Here is a 22210-nt window from a genome sequence, read left to right as displayed (position 1 = left end):
TTTCTAATAATACAAGTACATTAAAAAATATTTTTATTTATTTATAATTTTATAAAATATGTGGAATTTTAAATATAAATATAAATTTATTTTTTTTTTTAGGAGAGATAGAAATAAAAGAGTTTTGTATAAGATTGTATATGATTTATGATGTTATATGTTATGTAGCTAATTAAATTTATTAATATTTATTAAATATATTTTGATGTATCAATTATTATAAAAACAAATAAAAATAAAAATAATATCAATTGTAACGAGACGCAAAAAGTATAATTTAAAATTGAGTTTGGTCAGACTTTTTCTTAAAGACTTTTTTTATTTATCATTTTTTTAAATACCAAATTATACTTTTATTTTATTTTATATTATATTAAAAATTAATTTTAAATTAACATTCATATTTATTCATTTATATTACATTAAATAATTATTAAAATTTAAAATTTTATTATTTTAAATTCAAACACAAAAATAAAATTACGAAGGAGATATTCGTGAATTTTTTACAATTTATTTTTATTTATAGTTTTCTTCTGTTTAATGTGTTTGTGTTGTGTGTTTTGATGTGTTTTTTTTTTTTTATGACATATATAAGAATTATTTAGTTAATATAAAAAAATGATAATCCTTCCATCCATTTTTAAAGGGACCTTTAGGGGTTTTGCAGTAAATTTAAAAATAATATTTCCTTCGTCCTATAATAAAATATTTATTTTTTTATTTTGTTCTGTTTTATAATAAAATATTTATTTATTTTTTTAGTAAATGTACTATCTACCTAATATTACAAATATCCTTACAACTTTCAATATACTCCCTCCCTCCCATATCTATATATCCATTTGTTTTTTGCACGGAGTTTTAAAAATATTAATATTATATTAGGATAAAGTAGAAATAAATGTAAAAGGACTAAATTAATCCTATTAGTATTGTATGATATAAAAGTAATGGCATTTGTGTAATATATTGTAAATTGGAAAGGTATTTGTAATGTTAGGTAGACAGTACAATTACTAAAAAAATCAAAAAGATACTTTGTTATGGGATGAACCAAAATAGAAATATCATTAGATTGTTAAGGGACGGAGGGAGTAGGATTTAGGGTTTACACAAATATCATTACCTTTATATCACACAATACTAATAAAGTCATTTTAGTCATTTCTATTTTATCCTAATATACCCCAATATAATACTAATATTTCTAAAACCCTGTACAAAAAGCAAATGGATACATAGTTATGGGACGGAGGGAGTAGTATTTTATTGGTTAATGGAGGTGTGTAATAGATTTTGACATTTTTGTCTTCTGACTTTTTATACAAAGTAATTGTACGTATAATGGTATAATTTAAGCAAAAAATAAGGGTATTTTGGTATTAGATATGATTATTTTTTTTATAAATTGAACATGAATACTTTGAAATAAGACAAACAAAAATAATAATAAAAAAAAAGATAATTTGAATTGGGACGTCGGAATGTACTATTTTGAATTATAACAAATTTTTTAGTACAAAAAAATATATTTTATATTTTACGTGGTTGGACGGGCCTTGCTTTGGGCTTCGTTCAATCTTCATCTCGGGCCAAGGTCTATACTTCTTTAACTTTCAATGTGATCCAAACACTAATTTTATCACAAGAGCATATGGTATAATCGTTACATCTAATTTATTATTATTTTTTATCTTTTTCATCTATGTCATATTCATTTTAATATTCAAATTACCTTTTTTATCATCCGTTGTAGTTAATTACTTTCAACCCATTATTTTTATTATTTTATAATACCTACAATAATTTATTTATTTTTATATATTTTTATTATGTAGTAATATAATAAAAATAATTTATTTATTTGTACATAGTTCTATATAATTTTATATAATATTATATTTTAATTTTTAAATATTAATTCGGGTAGATTTTAATAATTTGAAGCATATAAGTTACTATTTTAAAATTTGAATAGGAAATACTAGAAATCAAATAAAATAATTATAAAATATGATAGATAAAACGTTATAATTGGTTAATGAGTTTTAAATATATTTATAGATAATGTTTATTGAATTTAAAATTTTAAATTTTAAATTTTCAAAAGAAATAGATAATACTTAATTAATTTTTATTACTTTTGTTGAAAGTAACCGGTTATTGATAAAAAGTAATAAATTTAGAATAACTGTATTTTTTATTAAAGGTAATGAGTATTGTTATAGTAAAAATCGAAAAGGTAATCTCATTTTAAACTTTTTAATTTTAATTAAACTAATTAGTTATCTTAATCTTAATTTATAATTATTTATATGATAAGATAATTATTTTTACTAATACATTCTTAATTATCTACTAATTACATCCCTTTTAAAATACCGTGTAGCAGACACGGTATATGGGACGGAAGGAGTATTATATAGATATAATTTTGAAAATTTAAATAATAGATTATTCTTAATGATTTAACAAAAAAACTTATTATTACAAATATTAGTTCGATTGTTCAATATAATTATTTTAAGTTTAGGTTTTCTATATTTGAAAAATATTAAATTAGAAAGACAAACGGAAATTTTGATTATTAGTATAGATTAATTATTTATATAGTGATGAATAGTTATTTAATGATTGTGTATAATAGAAATATATTATATATTGATTAAAAGATAACAATTAATAAAATATATATATAATATGAATATCATTTTGTAGAAAATAAAATTTTATATAAGACAAATAAATGAAAAATATATTTATTTATTTATAATTATCATAAATAAATTAATTTTATAAAAAAAAATTGAAAGTTGTAAAGATAGATAAAAGTATTTGTTAATAAAAATTTAAAAAAAAAATTAATGTGCCTTACATGTAAGAATGCAAGAGATTATATATTTAATTAAATTTATTTATATTTATTAATTATATTTAGGAAAAACAACAAAAAAACCCGTGTGGTTTTCCCAATTAGCTGAAAACTCTTTTTAGTTTTAAATTTCCAAAAAATGTACTTGACTCTCCTCTTCTCTAAATTTGACCAAAGTCGTTAAATTTTATTACATTTGACAGTTATACTTTATTTATATATTTTTTAATTTATTTCCTAATTCTTTTTTTCTTTTACTTTTTCCTCAAATTTTTTTCTTCTTTTTCAATTCTTTCTCACGTCGTCGCAGCCCCACCCGGTTGTTTATTTTCTTATTTTTCTCCAATTCCTTTTTTCTTCTTCTTCATTCTTCAATCCTTCTTTGAAAGAATTGGAAAAGAAGAAGAGAAAGAAACCACGGATAGAAGCGGCTGAGCACGGAAGAAGAATGAAGGAAGAAGAGAAAGAGAAGAAAAAAAAGAAGGGAAAGAAGAAGAAGATAGAGAAAGAAGCTGGACCTTTTTTTTTCTTTTTTCTTTTTTTTCAATTTTTTTTCTTCTTTATGTTTCCTCCTCAATTCTTCTTTTTTTCCCAGTTCTTCCTTACTCCGCTCCATCTTCATGTCCATGTCCGATCAATTAATTATGTTATAAATTTGGAATTGATTTCAAATTTGGTTGTGTTTAGCGGATTTAAAATTAAAAAAAAAAATGAATTGAAATTAAATTTTAAAAGTATGCGGAAGAATGAATGAAGAAGAATAATAAAGAAGAAGAAAATGAGGAAGAAGAATGAGGAAGAAGCTGCTGTAATAGTCATTAAGCTAATTTAGAAATTTTATACAGAAATATATCATTTTATGGATCAAAAATTGTATTTCAGGCGCGTGATATACAACCTCTGTTAAATCCTAGCGGATGGGGGATTTTTTGCAATATTTTGGAAACCACAAGTAGATTTTTTGGAGTTTTAGAACCACAGTGGGTTTCAGCAAATTCGGAAATCACATTGGATTTTTTTGCTAGTTTGTCTTATATTTAAGATTGATAAACTTACAAAAATATAAATAGATTATCTTTTATAAAACATACAAAAAAAAAAGAAAAAAAAATTATTTGTGGCGGAACTAGGCTATAATATTTTATAAATATATAGGAGTATATACATTTTATTGAAACAATTGAGAAAAAAAAAGGAAAAAAAAAACCATTTATGTCTAAATATATATTTCCTCCATCCCTTAACAATCTATCTATTTTTCTATTTTGATCCGTTTCGTAACAAAATATTCATTTTCTTTTTTATTAGCTATACTATATATCTAATATTACAAATATTCTTTCAATTTACAATATATTATACAAACGTCATTACTTTTATATCGTACAAGACTCACTGATAAAGTTAGTTTAGTCTTTTTACCTTTATTTCTACTATATATATTAATATTTCTAAAATTCCGTAAAAAAAAACAATTGAATAGATAAATATAGACTAAGGAAATATATATATATATATATATATATAGTAATTAGTAAAGAGAATGTAAGGAAAGTATTGGACGATTGTAGAGATGGAGACAAGAAATGAAAGAATACATCGAATGGTTTATGTTATTCTCAGGTGAAATTGAGGGAGGAGAGAGAGAGAAGAGAGAGAAAGAAAGAAAGAATCTCTCTTTCATATCTTCTTCTTCTTGCTTTTGCATATTCTTTTCTTTTGTTTCTTCTGCAAGGACTTCTCATATATCCCATCCCTCTCTCTCTCTATTTCTCTCTCTCTCTTGTCTCTATTCAGACAGAATGAATAATTCATAAAGAAAGAAACAAGAAAAAATTAATAGAGAAGTAGAGGTAAGAATGGTGGGAGATGCATGGACATGGCTTGTCTTCTTCTTCTTCCTCATTTTCCTCGTCGCCATGCTCGTTTTCCAGGTTCGATCCATCTTTAATTAATATAGACGTGTTCTTTTGGAGTTTGATTTTAATTTATTCACTTATTTCGAATAATAATTGTTCGACTTAATATTTTATAAGAAAAAATAATAATTAATTTTATAAAAATTATAAAGAAAGATTGAAAGAAGATTGAAAGAAAAAATGATATTTTATAATCATGGTAAGAAGAATGAAAGATAAAATAGTTAATTTTGTAAGAATTTCAGTGAATGAAGGCATAATTATAATATAAAGATTGAAATCAAATTTGTAGTTAAAAACATTAGACTAATGTAACAATAATTTTCAAATAAAATAGATTGCCAAAAATAAAAATAAAAACTCCAAAACGATAGTCAATGGTTTTTTAGTGATATTATAAAATTTAATTATTAAAAAGTAAAAAATTAATCAAAAAGATTCGAAAAGAGCAAACTTTTGTGTCTCTATTTGTGGGTTTTGGAAGAAAAAAAAATATATATATTGATGGTGTTTTATCCGAGGTTTGTTTAGCTATAATAAGTTTGTTATTTTGACTTATTTTAGAAATAATAAATATTTTAAATAAAAGTATATATTAAATACACCGTAATAAACATAAAATATATATTGATTTGAATAGAACTAATTGAAAATTTTTACATTTTTAATTTAGATAATAGTGTAATATTAAATTAAATTATTTTCAAATTTATAATTTGGATTCAGCGTATCGAATATCATAGCTAAGAATAGAATTGTGAAGGCGTAGGTTGCTTTTTCCAACCTTCGACGATGTTGTAATCATGACTTTAATTCTATGCATATATCGAAAATTTTTACAATTATGCTCGACATGTTTTAGCTCGTATGTTTGACGGATCTAGAGCTCGATTATATCAATCCTTATGAATTGGGGAATAAAATAAACGGCGTGATTGTACCCGAGTTCATTACGTACGGAGTTTTGTGCTTCCTCTTCCTTGCGACGCGGCATTTGGTCATGTTTCTTCTTGGTGTTCCTCTTCTATACTACAATTTCATATTGTAAGTTCACTTATAATATTTTTTTTTCATTATTATTTTTATACTAAAAAAATTATAATTAGAAAAATAAACAAAGAAAAATTCTTTTTAACTCTAATATTCTACACAAAAATTGCATTCCACCATTATTTACTACTCTCAAATTTTCAAATGACTCAAAGAAAAATCCAAATTAGAAGTAAATGCTACATCAATTTCACATTGCAGATATATTACTTACACAATTCTCTATACCTCGTATTTTTTAAAATAAAACATAATATATTATACACATTAATTATTTCTATGGTACTTACATAATTTTTTATACCTCACATGAAAAAATATTTCTTTAAATAATTTCATTAAACAAACACACCCTCATATTTTGATAGTATTTTTTATGTGAGGTACGAAAAATTGTGTACGTAATATAATATAAAAATAAAGAGTGTGTGCAATATATTATTTTTTGGGAAAAATATGTTGAAAATTTTTGTTGGAAGAACAAAACATTTATATTTATATCTTTTTTAATAAAAAAAATATAGTTATATCCATTTAAATTTTTTGTGGTGTTTTCTTTTTATGAAATCTCACACATATTTTCTAAAATAATTTATATACTATATATATTCATTATTTTTATATATTACCTATACAATTTTTTATACATCATCTGAAAAAATATCCCTTCAATATTTTCACAAAATAAACACACTCATATTTTTGGGAAATTTTTTGTTGATTAAATATTAATTTTTTTATATATAAATCAAGTGTTTAAATATATAATTCTAATCCAACTTTGGATAACAATAGATTAATCTTTTTAAAAGGATATCGTATAAACAATCTTGTACTTGAATTTTTATATTATTATCATGCAAAAATATAAATAAGAACTCTTAATAAGACCAGAAAGCGCAACTTTACATACATATCTCAATTATTTTACTTAATTTTTATAAAGTCGTACTTTTTAACTGGGTATTCTCTTTATCTAGGTATCGTAAGCGACATCACTTAATCGACATAACCGAGATATATAACAAGCTCACTAAGGAAAAGACACGACGATTTATCAAGCTAGGCTACATCATGTTCATTCTCTTTATGTGTTTGTTCTGGTGAGTAAACATCGAAAGCGCAAACTTACTCTTAATTTAATAATATTTAAAAAGTTTCTTTTTTTATATTGTTTAATTTTTAATTTTTATTTTTTGTCATTGAGTTATGTATTTGTGTATTATTTTATCGTAGGATGATATATAACATACTCGAGGAACATGATTGATCGCTAAAGATCTCTCGTCTAGTACTACTCGTCCATACAGTATGAGGCCACATTTGCTCGTGGGAGGCACGGCAATGAGATGAGATTGTAAAGATCTACGAGTGTATGTCTTTTGCAACTATCGATTTGTTGTTCGAGATTAGAAGTCGTAAGTCTTGTAATTTTCGAACAAATGAAGATGGAAATATGGAATAAAAAAATTTCAAAATTTCTTTCAATGTGTATATATAAAGGATGTGTTTAATTTTATTTTTAATTTAAAATTTAATTTAAATAGTAAATTGTAATAATTTTGTGATATAAAACATTTTTTTGGTATAAAGAATTATGTAATAGAAATTTAAATAAATAATAAAAAAAACCTATGGAATAATGAATGTATATAATATTTTATTTTTTAAAAAATATATATATATATTGTTTTTATTAAAAGAACACTCCCTAATTTACCCACATTTTTATCTTTATATTAAAAAACATCACATATTATACATAAATTTAAAGATATTTTATATTTTATTTTATTTTATACAAATTTACTAATCAGTAATTTACTATAAAAAAGGGTTTTATGTTTGTTCATTTTGTCGTTGCTGAGTGATATCAAATTTCATGAATATTACTCCTTTCATTCTACATAATTTTTTTCTATTTTTTATTTTCATCCGCCCTACATAACTTGTTATTTCTATTTTTGAAAATATAATTATGCACTTTAATCGCATTTTAAATTTTAAAATTTATAATTTTCTTAATTTTAATTAAACTATTTATTTATTTTAATCTTAATTTATAATTATTTTTATTAAATAATAATTATTTGAACTAATACACTTCTTAATTACTATTAATTATATTTTACCTAAATTCTGGTGTCTACGTAGTACACTCATATTACATGGGACGGAGAGAATATAAAAATACATTATATAAATATATATAATGTATATATTATATATGTTTAATAATTTAACATAAAATATTTTAATTTATTTTTAAAAAAATAAAAAATAAAAAAATGAACTTGAAGTGGGACTGAGAGGGAGTAGTATAAAACCTAGGGGTGTCGATTCGTATTTTTGGGTCGTGTTTGTGTCAGGTTGAGCCATAGGGATAACAAAAAAATTGCTAATTCGAACCCGATTCGAACTCGAAATCTAACCTGAAACCCTAGACCCGAATACAACACGAATTTTTTCAGGTTGGGTTCAGGTTGATCTGAAGTAGTTTCAGGTGACCCGAAACCCACACAAACCCCATACGAACCGACAGAAACTGACTCGAAAATTTTTAAAAAATTAAATTGACCTAAAAAATATCATTTTTATTTTTATTTTTATATTATTTTATATTTAAAATAATATAAATATTATAAATTAAAATAATAATAATAAAAGTTTCATATCAATCCAAAATACGAAACCCAAAACTTAACTTGATTTTTATATTTTAGGTTATCGGTCAACCCGAAACACTACCCGAGACACGAATTTTTTTTATTTCAAGTTCGAATCGACCGATTTTTTTTAAACCCGAAATACCCAAACTCAAACCTAAACCTGAAAAATTTCGGGTCGAAAGGGTTCAGTATTTTTGGGTCTGGGTTTACTTTTTTGACACAACAGATAAAACCATAATCCAATTCACCATAAGCAATTATTTACCCTCAAAGCTGAGGCGCCGGCGGTCTATCGCCACCATCCCTAGCCGCCGCCGCCGCCGCCGACGACGACGCCGCGCTTTTCCCCATCGGACATCGCCTCTGCAACGCAGCCACCTTCCACTGTAAAACTCTCTGCCCCAACGCGACGTCACCAGCATCCACCTCTACCTGCCCCAACCGACTTCACGCGTCTACCGCGCTAATCGAATCAGCCGGCGTGAGTCGAACGGCGACTTCCTCTCTGTGCAGCCTCCGACCTTTCGGGAGCTGAATTTGCTTATGCGGGATGAAGAACAAGGTCATCTCTACAATTAGGTCAGTTCCTTTCAAAAAGCTCTTCGGGGAACTTCAATTTATCCGATTGCTGTCAGTTCCGTCGCTTGCACATTTCACTCCTTACAGTTCTGATGATTCCAGTAGAAATTGTGAAACAGAAATTTCATCGGAATCAAATTCCTCTAACGTTGTTGAGATTCTAAACAAAATGCGTAAGGAACCGTCTTCCGCGTTAGCTTACTTCGATAACCTTAGAAGAAGCGGTTTTCGCCATAGCATCTGGAGTTATCTAGAAATTATCAAAATACTGTGTTATTGGGGCTTGGATAGGAAATTGAGTAATCTGTTTGTGAATCTTATAACCTCCAAAGATGACTGTGTTAGTTTTGATCTGTTGGAGCTGTTGGCAACAATGGCCGAAGAGCTTAAAGGCAATGGACCGAGGTCGATGCATCAAGCATTTAGTGCTGTTGTTAAGTGTTATGCCTCTTTAGGGATGTTCGACGAGGCAATCGACGTTCTTTATCTAATTAAGATGTATAGCGTCGCGCCTTGTTTGTTGTCGTGCAATTTCTTGATCAATAGGTTGGTTGTTGATGGTAAAGTGGAGAAAGCCATTGCTGTCTATAAGCAGCTGAGATGTCTCGGGCTGAATCCAAATGTGTACACTTACGGGATTGTGATCAAGGCATATTGTCGAAAGGGTAGTTTGAAAGAGGCAGAAGAGGTGTTCTATGAGATGAAGCAAGCGCGGGTTGCGCCAAATGCTTTTACATATGCAGCTTATTTAGAGGGGTGGTGTAAGTGTGGGGAATCGGAATACGGCTACGAGCTTTTAAAAGCTTGGCAGGCGAAAGCTTTCCCCATTGACGGCTACGCTTATAGTGTTGCGATTCAGGGCTTTGTTAGTGAAAAGAATTTGAGTAAAGCCGAGATTGTGTTGCGTGACATGGAAGAACATGGATTAGTTCCTGATGAAGTCGCGTATCATGCCTTAGTTCAGGGGTATTGCGATTCCGGGGATTTAAACAGGGCGTGGACTATTATCGAAGAAATGGAGGCGAAAGGCGTGAAATTGAATTGCTTGATCCTCACTTCATTTCTTCGGTGTTTGTGTGGGAAAGGAAAGTATTCTGAAACAGTCGAGCAATTCAGGAGCTTCGAGAAATCAGGGGTGTTTCTTGATGAAGCAGCCCACAACGTTGCAATCGATGCTCTGTGCAAAATGGGCGATTTAGACGAAGCTCAAGCTTTGTTCGGTGCGATGAAGTGTAAGAAACTGATACCCGATGTCGTGCATTATACCACTTTGGTAAATGGTTACTGTCGACAAGGAAAGATTGTCGATGCTCTATCATTATTTCTTGAAATGAAGAGAAACGGTGTCGAAGCTGACGATGTTATTTATAACCTCCTCGTTGGTATGTTCTCTCGGTGCGCGACTTTGGATGAAGTATACGACTTTGTGGATGATATGAAAGGGCAAGGATTTGTTCCGGACGCGGTGACGGACAACGTTATAATCGAAGGTCTTTGCGTCGGAGGAAAATCGAAAGAAGCCGAGAGGCATTTCCGTAGTTTGAAAGAGAAGAGTGTCGATAACTTTTCTGCGATGATTAACGGGTACTGCGAGTCGAGTGAAGCAATCAAAGGGTATAAACTTTTTCTCGGATTATCCGAACAACGAATTTTGACAAATAAGCGATCGTGTTTGAAGCTTCTTAGCAGCCTCTGTTCAGAAGGAGAAAACGAGCTAGCGATAAAGGTGTTCGAGATTTTGATTTCTTGCGGCGATGGACCGAGCAAGGCAATGTACGTGAAGCTAATTACGGCTCTATGTCACGCCGGAGATATGAAAAACGCTCGATGGGCATTTGATACGATGATCGATCGGGGATTATCTCCCGACGCGATTTTGTACAGCGTAATGTTGAGGAGTTATTGTCAAGTGAATCGCGTCGAGGAAGCTTTTTCTCTGTTCAATGACATGAGGGAAAGCGGCATTATGCCCGACGTCGTCGCATACACGGTCCTGCTCGACGGACATTCGAAGGTACGTTCGAAAAGGGCTCGTTCGCAGTCGCAAGACGATGCCGAGGCGATTAAGAAGGCGAGACGGGTCGTTTCAGCCCTGTTGTATGACATGAAAGAGGCGGGATTAGAACCGGACGTTATTTTGTATACGGCTTTGATCGACAGCCAGTGCAAATCGGACAACCTTCGCGATGCGATTTCGCTTTTCGATGATATGTTGCGACGAGGTTTGTCGCCTGATACTGCGGCGTACACTGCTCTCTTGTCGGGTTATTGCAAGATGGGGGATGTTTATAGGGCTACTAATCTTGTGAATGAGATGTTGTCGAAGGGAATCGAGCCAGATACCCGGACTATTACGACGTTGGATCAATGCATCACTAGAGCTAAAAAGTTGCAGATGAAGCACTGAATTGGATCTTTGCGGGATGGCGACGAATCCCATCGATTCGTTCCATTCGGATCGGGTCTAATTATTCGAGTATCGATCAGGTACGAGTACGGTATTCTTGTAATGTACATATCTCTTACCAAACTCGTTACTTTTTGCTAGCAAAATTGTCCGTAACTTACTCGTAATTTCGTAAATATTTACTCCGCTGTGAAAAAAATATAGAATTGGAGGCACTTTTTTGTTAGGTAACCTTGAGACTTGTACTTTATCAGGTCTATGATTATCGTTTTGAGAAAATTGAATTTACAGTTGTGAAAATAATTATTGTTCTGGAAATTTACTGTTGAGAGAAGTTTTAACTTAGGTGAAAGGATATTTCTGTGTAGAACATGGGCGTGTTAAATGCGCATCGCCCATGTACTCTTTAGAACACGGGCGTGTTAAACGGCTGCAGTATGTCAAACTTTGTATTGCCTATTTATTTAAATAATTTTATACTCCATGTATAAAATTATTTTTAAAAAATAAAAAATAAAATACTGACGCTTGATCCAACGGTGAGAAACTCCACCACCGCCTCGAAAGCTCTTCCGAACTTTCCAGCAGTTCACCGTTTCAGATTTCCTTTCTCTGATTGATCGAAACCTTGATAAAGCATTCTTGGTGGGCTTTTGATTTTTCTCAATTAGTCATTTATCGTTAAGGTTTCACCGTACCTTCGTTTCCCTAATGAACTTTCCTGATTGTTGTTTGCCAGATGAACGCCTGCGCGATTAATTGACACCATGAGTTGGTGTAGAAGACCATCGAAATTCATTTTCGATTCGTTTCGCAGCCACTGTTCGAAGATCGCGGTGCCCAAAGTCCCAATCGAGAAATCAGTTCCACGGCCAGACTTCAACGCTGCTTCTTCGAGACCTAGGGCAAGAATTTCTTCGATTTCGCAGCCTATTTTGAGGCAATCTCATTTGCATTCTGGAAAATGGCAGAGTCCATTTATGGATGGGGCAAGGAGGTTTTATTATGTGGACAGGCGTATGGTTCATCACTTCAAGCCAAGGGGATTCAAAAGATGGTTTCAGAATCCCAAAAATGTGTTGATTGTGGTAATGGTGGGATCTGTTGTTGTAATCACTGTGTATATGGGGAATTTAGAGACTGTGCCTTACACGAAAAGGACACATTTCGTGCTTTTATCAAGTAATATTGAGAAGGAGCTTGGGGAGTCAGAGTTCAAGAAGCTTAAGGCACAGTTCAAAGGCAAAATGCTGCCTCCACTTCACCCGGAAAGCATTCGAATTCAGCGAATATCGCAGGAAATAATCGGGGCTCTTGAGAGAGGGTTGAGTAAAGAGCAAGTGTGGAGTGATATAATGTATTCTGCGGAGAGTGCAGCAGCATTGCCTCAGCAGAATCGGGCCCCGGAAATGGTAACAGCAATGAGTGATACTAGTGAAGGAATTTCCGAGGAGGAGAAATGGCCTAGTGAGGATAAATGGCAGAAGGATGAGGAGATACTCGATGATCAATGGGTTGTGCAGAGTAGAAAAAAGGGCCAAGAAAAGGGGAAGGCGACGGAGACTGCACATTTAGAAGGGTTAAACTGGGAGATCATTGTGGTTAATGAACCTGTGATAAATGCTGTTTGTTTGCCGGGCGGTAAAATTGTTGTTTTCAGCGGGTTGTTAAAGCATTTTAAAACGGATGCCGAGATTGCCACTGTTATTGGGCATGAGGTATTTAGTTATTGGTGCGTGTGTTGGATATGTGGATACTTCTGATTTTATGCCTGATGAAATTTCCATTGATTGTTCTATAGGTTGCTCATGCTGTGGCTAGACACACTGCCGAACAAATTTCGAAAAACCTATGGTGGACCATCTTACAGGTTTTTCTTTACCAGTTTTTCATGCCTGACGTCGTCAACACATTGTCGAATCTCTTCTTGAGGCTGCCTTTTTCACGAAGGTCATATAATGTTCCGCGTTATTTTGTTGTCTGTTCTCTCTTGTCATGCCACTTGTGTTATTTAATTGCTCATTTAAATAGGTTGCATTTTCTAGTTGGACTGCATATTTGTGTAAACTGAGTGAATTATCTTCAAGATCTTGTTTTTATAACTTTATTGCAGCAAGAAAGTAATGGCTCCGTGGACATAGAAAGAACCAATAATTATTAGAACCAAAATTGGCCACAACGACATGAACTCTAGATGGCAACTCAAATCATGTCTGAAGTTTTTCACTAGGCCGCAAATTATCCTTACTCTAAACAAGAAGAAGAATAAAAAATAGGCTATAACTTATAAATGAAATAAACTAGCATTGGCACATTGATTGAAATGAACTATTTTTGTAACAAAAATAGGCTATAACTTATTGAGTGACTCCTTTAAGCACGTGGTAAGTAGTTTGTCACAAGTTTGCAATCTTGCAATTTTGCAATTTTTGTTACAACTAAAGAACATGATATTACATATTTTTGTTCAAATACCGTTTATACTAATGGGAGGAATGTACAACTAAAGAACATGATATTACATATTTTTGTTCAAATACCGTTTATACTAAGGTGAGGAATGTTATAAGAACACCTACTCTCCTTTAAGATCCCAAATGTCTATCATAAATAGGCTTTGATTTTGTATAGTAAACTCAGCAAAATTAATTATTGGAATTGGTAGTTTGCTTCAAGATGAATGGTTTTCTTGAGCATTTCAGAAAACTGTTTTGACAACTGGTGTAAATTTTCCCTGTGACTTTCATAGATTTCGAACATTTAACTTGTGCGAACTGCGATATAATAAACACAACTAAGAAACTCTCTACTCAAACCACCCTAAAAGAAGCCATTTCCTTTTAACTTAGTTTCTTTTACACCTCTCGATTATATACACATATATATTTCAATTTCCTGTGTTCGAAAATTGCAATATCTTTAATGTGTTTCTTGTTTATATTGCAAAGGGAACACACATTAAAAACCGGTTGTTCCATTCTGCGCTTAATCATGTTCCAAGATATTTCATCTAAATACATTCCTTTCTTCCAGGATGGAGATGGAAGCAGATTACATTGGATTGCTGCTGATTGCATCGGCAGGATATGATCCCCGGGTAGCCCCCCAGGTTTATGAGAAGCTGGGTAAAGTTGTCGGGGATTCAGCATTGCAAAACTATCTAGCGACTCATCCTTCAGGGAAGAAGAGAGCTCAAGTACTTGCTCAAGCTAAAGTCATGGAAGAAGCCTTATCCATATACCGAGAAGTTAAAGCTGGACACGGAGTTGAGGGGTTTCTTTAACTAATTAGAAACCCTTTTTCAAAATTTTCCAAAATTCTGCAAAAATTTAATTTTATGGTGATTACTTGATGCATAATCTTTACCTCTTTCTAAATCCAATTCCTGAGCTCTTCATCCCCGCTTGGTTTGCATGCTTTTGTCGAGTAACTTTTAGTGTCTCCAACTAGAAAGGGCGTCATGAAGTCTCTGAAATGCTTATGAATATGGTTGATTTATGAAGGTTTTGTTCGTAATGTTTCGAAAGTGTAGGTGATTATTTGGATTCCCATTAGGCGAAAGAACAGGAAGAGGGAGGCCATGGAAGATCACAGCTACACGGTAAGTAATTTAACCGATTTTTTATCTGAATTTTTATTAACGGCGAATGGTTAGGGTGCTGATTAATCCAAAATAGACTGTCAGCACGTAGATTCAATTAATACCAATTAATAGCATGGGATGAAACTGATGATAATATGTGCTTGTATAGGATATACCACATGCGCAAATTTTTATTGTTAGTTCATGTGTGATGAATTTATAATATATTTGTGCTGTTGATTTATATTTCATATGTTGTCAATTTTTAAAGTATAAGAAAATTTTAAGCCGGATTTGGAAATAATTTGGGAGTTAGAGTAATTTTATGTATTTATATTTTATTTGTATTATTGGCACTATACCTCATCCGTGAGTAATGAATCCTTTTGCTTTTGCAGTTGTAGAGTAGTTGCAGAAAATCATGTCATGTGACTGATTATTATTTTATCTTCAATGGTAGCCATTGCAGGTATTATTTTCGAGTTTTATTTTATTTTATTTTATTTTTTCTGTTTGAATAATAGTAATACTATGAAAGAAAATAATAGTATTATAATTTAATAAGAAATTGAAATAGTTTTATAATAAAAAATTGAAGTTAAACCAATAAAAAGGCCGTAAGTATTAAAGTGTTATTATAAATTAATAGTGATACGTAACTACTATCTTTATCAAATTGTAATATGATTAATTATTTGTATAGTTATAAATGTTGTGTCTTGTTGAAGTTTCGTTTTAATATTTTATTTTGAATTTTACAATTCATATATTTATTTTTTTTTTGCATAAATATCACATCAATATTATTTAAATTAAAATTTTAACCAATTCAACCTAATCCAAACTTTAAAGAAACACACACGGCTTTGTTCAATTTGGGAAGTAAAATAGTAGTTGAATATGAGATTTATTTGTTTATACCTTTTATTTCTCATTTGAAAGTATTATTTTTATTTGTTTTATCCAAAAATATTTATTTTTTTATCACTAATATTAAAATATTTTTAATATTTACTTAAATCACATATATTCTTTTTTCTCCTATATATTTTCTCCACTATACTAAACATACTTTTTCTCCAATACAATACATTATTTTTCCCACAGAAAGTCACCTTATAAATATAGAGATATTGTTTGGCGCCTGAGAGACCGAACTCTGTAAGACTTATCCAAAGCAATGTACACAACACATGATACAAATAAACCTCCGACGCCTCAGGTCACTTGCCACACATAGTTCGTTTAGTGTGACCTTTCCATCAAGCCTAGTTGCAGGGTATTAGATTCAACCGGGGGTTTATCTAATGCATATTTTCGGATAACGGCTACGGATTCTTACGTCATCCAAAAAAATGACATGTTTTGACATGTGATGAATATGAGAAATTGTAATTTATGAATCAATTTTCCCTATTACTTAACATGCTAGAATAGAATACAATAAATCAATGAACAAACAATTTTACCTCAATGTATTATGGACTAGTCAAGGCCGGAGGACAGTGAATCTTCAAGAACATTAACTTAACCTCAAAAGCACGACATAAGGGACCCTAACCGAAGTATTTGCCTCACCACCGGTTCAATTTTAGGCACTGAAGACGATAAATGGAATTCATTCTTGGAGTCTGGCACAGCCAAATCATCGCATAAACCACATGATTCTAACACCACCGATCTAAAAATGAGTAAGTCTAAAAAGGGAAAATTCGAGCATTTTAGGTATAGAGTTAGGACAATATGAAACCACATCACTGAAAAACGACCTACAAGTCTCTAGCACCACGGATATATAAAAATTAATTGGCGAAACGAAGCATCAACTCCGCCGTTGCCACTGCACAAGCAAAACAAACTAACATTGCCCGGCCGTGTAGGGAAGTGCACGGCACCACTTCAACCACCGATTTTCCATCAAAATTCACCATGGATCGAATAGGCTTCGTGATTGGAGAAAGGAGATAATACAGAGAACACATTGAATAGAAAAATTGTTTTTTTTTTTTTTTTTTTTTTGTATGTTTTTAATTTTGTTTTAGCTTTGATAAATTCAGATTAGGTGATTTGATTTAGATTTATTCCATTAGATGTGTTTATCAATTTTTGTTAAAATGTTGTTAGGTTTAATAATTTATTTATTTTATTTGGTTTTTAATTAATAGGTAAAATAATATAATCACATTTTGTGTAATTAAATATACAATTTTTGTTAAAATGTAGTTAGGTTTAATAATTTATTTATTTTATTTGGTTTTTTTAATTAATATGTAAAATAATATAATCGCATTTGTGTAATTAAATATAATAAGATAAATACTTACAATGAGTGGTAAAATAAATTGCTGCTAAATAAAAATGTATAACTATTGTAAATAAACTGTCAAAAATAATAAATATTTGATTTGATATTTTTTAAAAAATTATTATTAAGAAAATAGGTATATCAACATATTATTTTAAAAATAAAAATAAAATAAAAAATAGATTCTTTCTATTTCAATTTAGTTCAATATTTTATACTATTATTTTTTGAATTTTCTAAAATAAATTTTTATATTGAATAAAATATTTAAATAAACAATAATCAATAGATAAATTTCTTTCCTTGTACAAATATAAATTCAAGAGCAGCTCCAACAACCATCAATCCTAATTTTTTTTAAAATTAAAATAGAGAAACCAAAGTATATGCAAATTTTGAAAATTTGAAAAAGAAGTAAACCATGAAGAGTCTAAAATCTCTCTCCAACCATAGAACCCACAAAAACTCCGGCCGGATTCCGGCCACCGGTGGCCGGAGCCGGCGGACCGCCGGATTCATCACCCGATCGATCGGAAGATGCGGTCGGGGAGAGATCGCAATCTTCATCCTTTAAGTCATGTCTTTGTACGATGATGTCCCGATTCTTCGATACGGACATCATCAAGCATCGCCTACATTAACGCCAACGGGCTTACCGCTAGGATCGGGAGTCGGCATCGACGACCAGCTATCTCCGCGGAACAAAGGGGCCGCAGGACCCACACTCGAGACGGGAACGACGGCACCACCGCCAATCGGGATTATGCTCGTCGGCGGGAGCTCGGGCTTCGGCTTCTTTGGTTTGATAGGATCGATCTGGGTCCCCGATGCCAGAAAACTCCCCACCACAATCTACGGTCGAGATCGAGTATCGTTAATCGACAGATTTCGATTTGTGCATATCTGTGTATTTATATATTCAATTATCACTTTTTTTTTTTTACCTGAACTGGACTTGAGGCTACTAACGAACCGGCGACTCCGCCCCCTACTACACGCCCGTCGGGGCTAGCTAAAGAGACGCTCATACCCCCCGATCGATTCCTCATTCCTCCCGTCTCGGACGGCATGAACGATCCCGACAACGAGAGGATCTCGAACCGACCCTACACGAAAGAATTACGATGATGCGAACAATTTATAAATCGAGATATACCGTATTTAAACTTGGCAATCGTATTTTACGGGTGTGTTTGTTTAACAAGCTTTCCAAAATTTCTACTACATTTGTCCGGCTCTAAGGATCTCATTTACTTTTTGCGTGTTGATCTTTGAATAAAAATTATTATATCAAAACGTATTACAAATTAAGAAAAAATTACAAAAATACTTTCATGGGTGTCTTATAATACTAATAGAAGACATTTGTACAAAAAATTATACAAATATAAGGATATTTTTAATATCAAGTACAATGATGCAAAAGGTAAATGTGACCATTAGAGACAGATGGAGGGAGAACTATTTATTAATGTTTTTCTCTCAGAAAACATCAAATCACATCACTATTTTTTATTTTTTATATTATACTAAAAATTTTAATTTTACATTCAAAACATCACATCTTATAACTATTCTAATTCCAAACTGTTACTATTCAAATTTCAATTCAAAATCCAAACTCTCAAACAAACACACCCGAAAAAGATCCCAACAATATCATCCATGTTCGAAACATTATAGTTGAGGAATTAATGTTGTCTAATAAGAGAAATGCGTTATCACAAGAGCTAAGAAAAACGACGGTACCTCGTATGTCAGTGTGCCTCCCGAAGAGTCGGGTTGGCGAAGCGTAACGCTCGAAACAACACCATTAGCCGAGAGAATGCATATCGCACGGGGACCTTGTTGCGAGAAAGATATGACCTTCATCGTGACGTCCTACAAACAAAAACAAAATACAATTCGACGAAAAGAAATGTTTCAGATAAAAAAAATATCGTCGAAACCAAAATAATATTGGTTGCAATAAAAATCTTATAGATACACATTTGATAAGTATAACTATGAGACAAACTATAAAGCACAAGTACGGTGTTTCTCGCCGTTTTACCTCTCCAGAATTCACGGTGATAATATGCGGCGTAAAATTAGCGCCTACCGAGCACGAACCCCATTCACCTACACAATGAAATACCGGAAGATCATCAAGATTTTGAGAGCACGCCCCATTCAAAGTCGATCCATTAACATCGGATAAAATCGCAAATTTGAAGCATCGAACACATCGAAAAATGCTATATTTACATAGACACTTTTGGACATTCATGATTGGATAATTAACATCAGACATAATCGCAAAATTGAAGAATCGAACAAATTGAAAAATGCTATGTTTACATAAACACTTTTGGATTCATAATCAATCCATTAACATCGGATAAAATCGCAAAATCGAATCATCGAACATATCGAAAATACTATCATTGGTTGAAATCGCAAAATCGAGCATCGAACACATCGAAAATGCTACTATTGGTTAAAAACGCAAAATCGAAGCATCGAACACATCGAAAATGCTATCATTGGTTAAAATCGCAACACCGAAGCATCGAACACATCAAAAATTCTATCATTGGTTAAAATCGCAAAATCGAAGCATCGAACACATCAAAAATTTCTTTGTTTACATACACTTTTGGATCATTCATAATCGGTTCATTAACATCGGATAAAATCGCAAAATCGAAGCATCGAACATATCGGAAAATGTTATCTTTACATCCACACTTTTGGATTCATAATCAATCCATTAACATCAGATAAAATCGCAAAATCGAAGCATCGAACATATCGAAAATTGCTCTTTACATACATACTTTTCAAAGTTTTGATACTATTCATCAACAAGTAGCCGTGAAAATCTCTATCTAAACGCAGCCTAGCTCAGTCAATCAAAGTAAGATTCGAACATAAAAACAATATCAAGACAATGATATATATATATATATGAGCTCTATTCACTTAGTAATTTCTTTTCAATTTTTTTTACCATAAATTAAAAAAAAAAAAATCACCAAACTAAACAAATCTATGGAAATCGATTAATTTTATACGATTAGATTAGATCCAACAAGAACAAATAGCAATTGAATTCAGATCCAAAAACCCCCAAATCTGTTCAAATTCACGAACCAATCAACACGAAGTTCTTCAAATTAGGGCAAAATCGATCAACAAAATCCCCAAATCAATCAATCGAAGCATGCATGCAATAACAACATTTAATTAATTTCTCAATTACCGGAGCTCTCAGCCGTCGCCGTTTCCGTTTTCAGCACTTGAATCTTCGCCACGGCGGCGACCGGCCGGACTTTGCCGCGCTTCGCCGCGGCGGCGGAGAAGTCGATTACCGGCGGCGTCGCGGCGGCGGAGGAGGAGGAAATCACCCTCGGCGACAAGGACAAGGCCATCGCCAGTGAGCCGTCCTGATCGTACTTCCTCGGCCGCCCCCTCTTCTTCTTTCCGGCCGCCGGCGCCGCCGCAGCGACGGCCGTCGGCTTCTCCGAGGGCGGCCGGGGTGCCACGTGGAAGGCGGAGGGAGCATCTGAACTCACCACTGTGACTGCTCCACTGCTGCTGCCTTCCATTTTCACAAATTTTTTTTTTTTTAGATAATTTCTTCTGCCAAACAAAAAATAAATAAAAATTGAAAAAACGAAGAAGACGAAGGAGCTCTGAAAATAGATGAAGGGGGGAAATTTTTTAATTATTATTAGGATTATTATTTTATTTAAAATTGTAATATTTTATTATTTTTATTTAATAAAATGGTAAATAAGGTAGGAAGTATTTATTTTATATATATATTGGGGGGTCATTAATTGTTAATTATTTAAAAGTTATGTATTTTGGTTAATAAAATGGTTGGAGTCCGTCTGTAATAAAATAAAATTTAATAAAAATAAAATATACAGAAATATATAAATATAAATATTTATATATATATATATATAAATATTCAATTAGTTGGGAAAAGTGAAATTAGGTTGCCAAGGCATGAAGACAACCATCACCCTTTTCTTATAAAAAATAATAAATAAATATCTAATTATTATAATAATAAATTAATAAATAATAAAATTGTTTTGGGAAATACCAAAAACAGACAAAAGGGAATATGAACAGAAGAAAATTTTGCACTAAATTAAATATAAATATAACCCAATTTGCTTTTGTGTAATTACATCTTTACCCTTTTGTTTATTTCTATTTAAAATTATTAAATAGGATTAATTGCAAAGATCTACCCGACAAGGTAAAATATAATTATCAGTTATGTCGCTCTTAATTTTTAATTTATTTTAATTTTTAAATCTGCTAATTTAAATTTTCAATATATAAAAAATATTTATGTATGAGATATTGGTTATATTTTTTTTATAGGTATTTGAAGTGATAATAAATTATATGTATTTTTAGAAAACTTAATTTCTTTCTCACTGTATTTTTCTTTTTTTTTATTATTTTTTTTTATTTTGTTTGACACTATATACAGCTGATATAAATCTTTAATTATTTATAGTATATATTGAAAATGATAAGGGTCAATTATGTTTGTAATATTTATGTTTAATTAAAATAAAAATATGAAGATATTTTTGAAAATATTTCTTATAGTATAATTTTATATATATATATTATGTAATTAATTAATTTAAAATTAACATATATATATTAAAGCACTATCTTATATATATATATATATAAACAAACTACCCAATTAAAAATATAATCATTAATGCAAAATGTTAATTTATAAAGTAATTTTTATTGATAATATTTTTTTTCTTAAAATAACCTATTTGAATTTGTTAGCATTT

General features: G+C 31.0%; 4 protein-coding genes across 4 annotated transcripts; 3 read left to right on the top strand and 1 right to left on the bottom strand.

Annotated features, from left to right (window-relative positions):
- Positions 1-4668: 4668 nt before the first annotated feature.
- LOC127250577 (protein cornichon homolog 4-like) lies at positions 4669-7324 on the top strand. The gene is made up of 4 exons (XM_051273934.1): positions 4669-4809; positions 5657-5838; positions 6825-6947; positions 7081-7324. Exons 1-4 carry the CDS (start codon positions 4735-4737, stop codon positions 7112-7114), a joined length of 414 nt encoding a protein of 137 aa, XP_051129891.1. The 5' UTR covers positions 4669-4734; the 3' UTR covers positions 7115-7324.
- A 1454-nt stretch (positions 7325-8778) lies between these two features.
- LOC127250369 (pentatricopeptide repeat-containing protein At2g26790, mitochondrial-like) lies at positions 8779-12381 on the top strand. Its single transcript, XM_051273621.1, has 2 exons — positions 8779-11579; positions 12239-12381. The coding sequence occupies exon 1, from the start codon at positions 9064-9066 to the stop codon at positions 11497-11499; it is 2436 nt and encodes an 811-aa protein (XP_051129578.1). The 5' UTR covers positions 8779-9063; the 3' UTR covers positions 11500-11579; positions 12239-12381.
- Positions 12151-14997, top strand: LOC127250370 (uncharacterized). The gene is made up of 3 exons (XM_051273622.1): positions 12151-13217; positions 13301-13449; positions 14533-14997. The coding sequence occupies exons 1-3, from the start codon at positions 12267-12269 to the stop codon at positions 14780-14782; spliced, it is 1350 nt and encodes a 449-aa protein (XP_051129579.1). The 5' UTR covers positions 12151-12266; the 3' UTR covers positions 14783-14997.
- Positions 14998-17687: 2690 nt separating this feature from the next.
- Positions 17688-21031, bottom strand: LOC127250099 (AT-hook motif nuclear-localized protein 1-like). The gene is made up of 5 exons (XM_051273255.1): positions 20632-21031; positions 19441-19508; positions 19137-19268; positions 18332-18493; positions 17688-18239 (listed from the first exon to the last, which is right to left on the bottom strand). The coding sequence occupies exons 1-5, from the start codon at positions 20975-20977 to the stop codon at positions 18009-18011; spliced, it is 939 nt and encodes a 312-aa protein (XP_051129212.1). The 5' UTR covers positions 20978-21031; the 3' UTR covers positions 17688-18008.
- Between the last annotated feature and the right edge of the window lie 1179 nt (positions 21032-22210).

The sequence above is a fragment of the Andrographis paniculata genome, unplaced genomic scaffold, assembly GCF_009805555.1.
Source record: "Andrographis paniculata isolate CXL003 unplaced genomic scaffold, ASM980555v1 Contig37END, whole genome shotgun sequence".
Lineage (NCBI taxonomy): Eukaryota > Viridiplantae > Streptophyta > Magnoliopsida > Lamiales > Acanthaceae > Andrographis > Andrographis paniculata.
This window is presented reverse-complemented; position numbering and strand designations above follow the sequence as displayed.